The 6,606-nt window shown below is 41.5% G+C and overlaps 1 protein-coding gene across 1 annotated transcript in view; it reads left to right on the top strand.

Annotated features, from left to right (window-relative positions):
* Positions 1-6,606, top strand: part of LOC119418434 (adhesion G-protein coupled receptor F1) — a 135,274-nt gene that overhangs the window by 87,391 nt on the left and 41,277 nt on the right. Inside the window, exons 4-5 of the mRNA XM_037685716.1 lie at positions 787-911; positions 1,017-1,223. Coding sequence (XP_037541644.1) covers positions 787-911; positions 1,017-1,223 — 332 coding nt within the window. The remainder of the gene's footprint in view (positions 1-786; positions 912-1,016; positions 1,224-6,606) is intronic.

Below are 6,606 nucleotides of genomic sequence, written 5' to 3'. Positions count from 1 at the left end.
GGCCAGATTTTTGGTATGTCATTAGTGAACACTTCTACACACACTGGTGTTGTTGTTTAACTTTTGAATCCAGTGCAACCCCTAGATTATTCCAACAGTTCTATCTCAGTGAAATATCATCCAATATGTACCAGATTTTATGTGCATGATCAGTGAGCACTTATAGACACATTGATATTGTTCTTTAACATTGGACTCCATTGCTCCCCCTACATTATTCCAACAGTTATATCTCAATGATACATCATACAATCTGAACCTGATTTTTTGTGCTTAATCAGTTAGCACTTGTAGACACATTGGTATTGATGATATCACTTAAGCCCCACCTACTCAGAAAATAATCTGTTGATTTTTGGATGACACTTCCAGCTTCGCACTGTGTAAGATATTAGACTGAAACTTTGTTCACTAACTATTGATTACCACACATGACATGTTGAAAAGCATAAAGGAAGTCTTTGTCAAACATTCGCCACAAAACAGGAAGTCACCATAACTCCTGTCTGGAAGGTCAGATTTCACCCATACTTGTAAGACCTGCAGCTGGACAAGTAAAGACATGGACTGAAGGCGATGTCGAAGATTCGGGAAATGCACCACGTAGTGAACGTGTGCGGGATTGGCATGAGAGCGTTCGCGATGGCGACTGGGTGGTCTAGCAGGAGCTCCCGCGGTCGCCGTAAGGCCGGAGTGGCGCTTTGCTGCAAGGGCCTCCAATGCTGCTTGCAGATTTCATCTCTTTTTGTGACTGAATTTTAAAAGAGATTTGGTTCTATGTTGCAGAGCGGGAAGTACCATCGCTGATTACACCCTAAGAGCTCCTTCTATTGTTGATAACAAGGTTCAACAAGTAAAAGTGGGGATTTTTAATACTCTGGCTGAAAAAAACTACCCTGTGGAGTTTGTCAGTAAGGAAACTGTAAAATAATGAGAAATGTTTCACATTTATGTTGTCGTGATATAAAATTGGTAAAGAGTCAAATGCATTTTAAATCTTGTTTCTTTTTTTGTAGGCACATCTGATTTACCAGCTAATTTAAGTAAAATATTTGTTGGTGCAGCAGTGAACATTACATGTGCCCCACCGCCTGGACTCAGTTTTGGAAATGTTCAAACAGCAGCGTGGACCCATAATGGCATCGACGTTAATGCGATGGAATACACAGTCACTGATGGAAGCTCAATATTAACTGTGAACACTTTTTATCGAACTAATGATGGTAAGAAGTTAATCCAATCTTGGAGTCAGTTGTTATGTTTTACATATTATGCCATTAACATAATCTGCGCTGAAAGTTGAACCCAGATGCAGACAAACACAAGGAGTCGGGGTCCTCTCACAGAAAATTTTGAATAACAGAGATGCAATTTCCTGCATTTTGATGTATTTTAACAGGTTGTTATACATCACCATTTACCTACATTTGTAAACACTTTATAAAATTACTATTTTGGAGAAGAACTGCAGGTTGTGTGTGCAGCAGCTCCGAGCTCCAGTCCCGTGGCACCGTTGGCTTCAGTTCTCTATTGTCCAACTAAGGACATCCATCCATCCAGTTTTTATTAAAGTATATTGGATTGTCTTTTTGACATTTTGATTGCTATTGTTATTTTGACAAATTAGCGCTGTTGTTTTGAAACGTGACATATAATGTGAATAACATATCAAACATTTCTCTCTATGTATTTAGGCCCGAGCAGCGAAGCGCTGCGAAGGCGTATTGTAATCGCTCATTTCTTTAGGCCCAAGCAATTTTTCAGCCAAATGAATTGGCCTTTGGGGGGCCTTAACATAGCCCAAAACTCACCAAATTCAGCAGACACATCAGGACTGGCGAAAAATTACGTATTTTAAGGGCGTCGCAAAAATTACAACGGAAACGGCTCAAGAGCCCCAACTAGAAATTTTAAAAATACCCTCTGCTTTGACCTTAGTTTGTCATAGAAGCATGAAATTTGGTACACTTCTCCAATTCCCCAAGATGCACAGAAAATCCTCTGGCACCAACGTTGTACAATAAACAGGAAGGGGGCATTTTGGAATGCCATACCAAATTTCACAACTTTTTTGCGGTTTACAGCCTCTGCATTTGAATAAACTCCTCCTAGGGAATTTGCTCCATTGGTTTCAAACTTGGCCATTTTGGTCAAAAAGAACGGGGGGCAAAAAGTTATCTAAATGGTGCGTTTTGGAGCATGCTGAAGGGGCGGGGCCAGACCTCAAAGTTTGACATCTCGCCATGAAAAAAGAAATGCTAACTCCTACAGGAAAACTGTCTGAGACATCAAACCTTAAGTGATTAATCCACATCCGGTCCTCTGCAAGAAGGAATGGTCAAATCATGACATTCCTAAAGCCACGCCCTCTGACAACAAGAAGTGTAAAGTTTTACGTTGAATGGTCCCTATCTGACCCCGTGATCTAATCAGCAAGATAGTGTGTCCAGTGACCGAAGACATGTTGCTGTAATTTGCTTTCCAACACTGACAGTTTTGGGTGGAGCATGTGGGCGGCACGGCATGGCGAAGTAAGACATAATGCCGTCGCCATATGTTTGACTTTAATTCCACAGATTTGAGCCCAAGTGAAAAATCAGTACGATCAGTCATTATCCACCCCTTGAACAGGAATCCACTATAAGTGGCCAATAGCCTCCACAGCACCCCCTAGAATAATTTAAAACTTCAGCCCAAGCCATTTTTTCACAGAGAATTCTGAAACTCAGGGAACATCTGTATCTTCTCAGGACCAATGAAAAAGTCTCTTGGAGCCCTGGTCCAAACTCAACAGTAACTCGTCCATTTTGGGTCAAAGGGTAATTTTGGGGTGTTTCTAATGGTGATTTTTGACAAACTCCTCCTAGGGATTTTGATGGATTGCCTTCAGATTTGTTTAATATGCCCTTAACACATTGGGGAGCAAAAGTCATCAAAAGCTTGCGTTTTCGTAGATGTTAAAGGGGCATGGCCAGGCCTCCAATTTGCGCTACACGCCATAAATTTCCAAAAGCTACAAATTTCACATTGAAAGACCAAACTGCACTAAACTTGGCATGACTCATACCTGTTGGATGAGCGACGATCCACTGTTGTCATAGTCTGAAGTCATCAAAGCCCTGCCCCCTCAGAACAGGAAGTCATTTTTTTAGACTTGGAAAGCTCCCTCTCTGACACCCTTGACCTAATCAGGATGATCCTGTGTTAGAACACATTAAACAAGTTGGTCTGACTTTCTTTAAAGCGCAAACCGTTATAATTACAGGATGTGGGCGTGGCGGCGTGCCGAATTAAGAAGTGACGCCTTTGCAATACGTTTAGCTCTAAATTGCACAGATTTGACCCGAGGTATACCAAAACCACTATGATTGATCATTATCCACCCCTTGAACAGGAATCCATGAGAAGAAGCCAATAGTCTCCACAGCTCCCCCTACATTATCCCTACAATTATAAATCAGTGATACATCATCCAATCTGCACCAGATTTATTGTGCATCATCAGTAAGCACTTCTAGACACAATGATATTGTGGTTAAACATATGACTCAAAATAGTCTCCACAGCGCCCCCTAGAATATTTTAAAACTTAAGACCCAAGCCAATTTATGACCGATAATTCTGAAACACTGTGCACATCTGTATCTTCTCAGGACCTATGAAAAAGTCTCTTGGAGCCATGGTCCACATTCAACAGAAAGTTGGCCATTTTGGGTCAAATGTCATTTTTGGGTGTTTCTAATTGCTAGTTTTAACAAACTCCTCCTAGGTATTTTGAAGGATTGCCTTCAAACTTGTTTAATATGCCCTTAAAACATTGGGGAGTAAAAGTTATCAAAAGCTTGCATTTTTGTATATGTTAAAGGGGCATGGCCAGGCCTCAAATTGTGCTTCACGCCGTTAATTTCCAAACGCTACAACTTTCACGTTGAAAGACCAAAATGTACCAAACTTGGCATGAGTCATTTCTGTTGGATGCCCAACGATCCTCTGTGGCCATATTCAAATGTCATCAAAGCCCCACCCCCTCAGAACAGAAAGTCACGTTTTAGGCCCGAGCAGCTAAGCGCTGCGAAGGCCTATTGTAATCGCTCTGTTCAGGCACGAGCTGCAATTTTTTCCGCCAAATGAATTGGAGTTTTGGGGCCTTAACATATACCAAAACTCACCAAATTTGGCGGATGCATCAGGACTGGTGAAAATTTACGTGTTTTAAGGGCGTGGCAAAAATCGCAACAGAAACAGCTCAAGAGCTCCACCTAGAAAATTTCAAAATAACCTCTGCATTAACCTTAGTTTGTCGTAAAAGCATGGAATTTGGTACGCTGTCCAATTCCCCAAGGTGTACAGAAAACCCACTGGCACCAAGGTTATTCAATAAACAGGAAGGTGGCCATTTTGGTATGTCCGCCCATTTTTCACATCTTTTTGGCAGTTGAACATCTGTATCGTCTCAGGACCTATGAAAAAGTCTCTTGGAGCCCTGGTCCAAAACCAACAGGAAGTCGGCCATTTTGGGTCAAAGGGTCATTTTTGGACGTTTCTAATTGCGAATTTTAATGAACTCCTCCTAGGGATTTTGAGTGATTGCCTTCGACCTTGGTTAATATGCCCTTAACACATTGGGGAGTAAAAGTTATCAAAAGTTTGTGTTTTCGTTTATGTTAAAGGGGCGTGGCCAGGCCTCAACTTGAACTTCACGCCATAAATTTTCAAACGCTATAACTTTCACATTGAAAGACTGAAATTCACCAAACTTGGCATGACTCATCCCTGTTGGATGTCTGACGATCCACTGTTGTCATATTTTGATGTCATCAAAGCCACACCCCCTCGGAACAAGAAATCTCTTTTTTACTTGGAATGCTCCCTCTTTGACACCATTGACCTAATCAGGATGATCCTGTTAGAAAACAGATAAGATGGTCTCACTTGATTTAAAGTGCAAACCGTTTTTGCTGGAGGATGTGGGCTTGGTGGCGTGGTGAATCAAGAAGTGACGTTGATGCAATACGTTTGGATCTAAAATACACAGATTTCAGCCGAGGTGCACCAAAATCACTATAATCGATCATTATCCACCCCTTGAACAGATATCCATGATAAGTGGCCAATAGCCTCCACAGTGCCACCTACATTATTCCTACAGTTATAGCTCAGTGAAACAACATCCGATCTGAACCAGATTTATTGTGCATGATCAGTGAGCACTTCTAGATACATTTATATTGTTGTTTAACATATGACTCTAGTGCACCCCCTAGATTATTCTAACAGTTATATATCAAGGATACTTAATCCAATATGTACCAGATTTATTGTGCCTGATCAGTGAGCACTAGTAGACACATTGGTATTGTTCTTTAACATTTGACTCAAGTGTGCCCCCTAGATTCTTCTAACAGTTATATCTCAGTGTTATATCATATCATCTGCACCAGATTTTTGGTGCATCATTAGTGAGCAATTCTAGACACATTGGTATTATTGTTTTACTTTTGACTCCAGTGCGCCCCCTTAATTATTCAAACTGTTATATGACAGTGATACATCATCTGATCTGCACGAGATTTTGGGGGCTTGATTAGTGAGCAGTTCTAGACTCATTGGTATTGTTGTTTTACCTTTGACTGTAGTGCACCCCTACATTATTCAAACTGTTACTTCACAGTGATACATCATCCAATCTGTACCAGATTTTTGGTGCATCACCTGAGAGCAAGTCTAGACAGATTGGTATTGTTCTTTAACATTTGACTCAAGTGCACCCCCTAGATTATTGAAATTGTTATATCTCAGTGATATATCATCTGATCTGCACCAGATTTTTGAGGCTTCATCAGTGAGCACTAAACACACTGGTAAAGTTGAGTTCATGACTTTACTTAAGCCCGGCCCACTCCAAGAAGAAACTGATGATTATTGGGTGACTCTTCCAGCTTGGCACTGTGTAAGATATAAGACTGAAACAGTATTTACTAACTGTTGATTACCACATATGACATTTTGAAAAGCCTAAAAGAAGTCCTTTACATTCGCGACAAAACAGGAAGTGACAATAACTCACGTCTGGAAGGTCGAGTTTTAGCAAAATTTTGCAAGGCTTGCAGCCAGACAACACTGATATGGGTGGAAGGTGATTGTAAAGTTTAGGCATATGCGCACCCTGGTGGACACGTGTGGGTTTGCATGAAAGCGTTCGCGATGGCGACTAGGAGGCGTTGCTAGAGCGCCTGCGGATGCAGGTGATGTCGAAGGTTCGGTGAATGCGCACCCCGGTAAACGGGTGAGGGACGGGTGCGAGAGTGTTCGCAATAGCGACTGGGCATAGTCGCTGGAGCTCCCGCGGTCGCTGTAAGGCCGGAACGGCGCTTTGCTGCAAGGGCCTTCAATGCTGCTTGCAGCTTTAATTTTACTTAGAATTCTCCCTCTCTGACACCCTGGACCTAATCAGGATGATCATGTGTTAGAAGACATAATAAGTTGGCTTGACTTGATTTAAATTACAAACAGTTTTAGCTTGTTTGGACTTTGTGGATAAGGTGAGGGATGTCATCATGGAGACTGATGAAACAATGGTCTCTTTTGATGTCACATCACTCTTTA

The sequence above is a fragment of the Nematolebias whitei genome, chromosome 12 (assembly GCF_014905685.2).
Source record: "Nematolebias whitei isolate Nwh7 chromosome 12, NemWhi1, whole genome shotgun sequence".
Taxonomy (NCBI): domain Eukaryota; kingdom Metazoa; phylum Chordata; class Actinopteri; order Cyprinodontiformes; family Rivulidae; genus Nematolebias; species Nematolebias whitei.
This window is presented reverse-complemented; position numbering and strand designations above follow the sequence as displayed.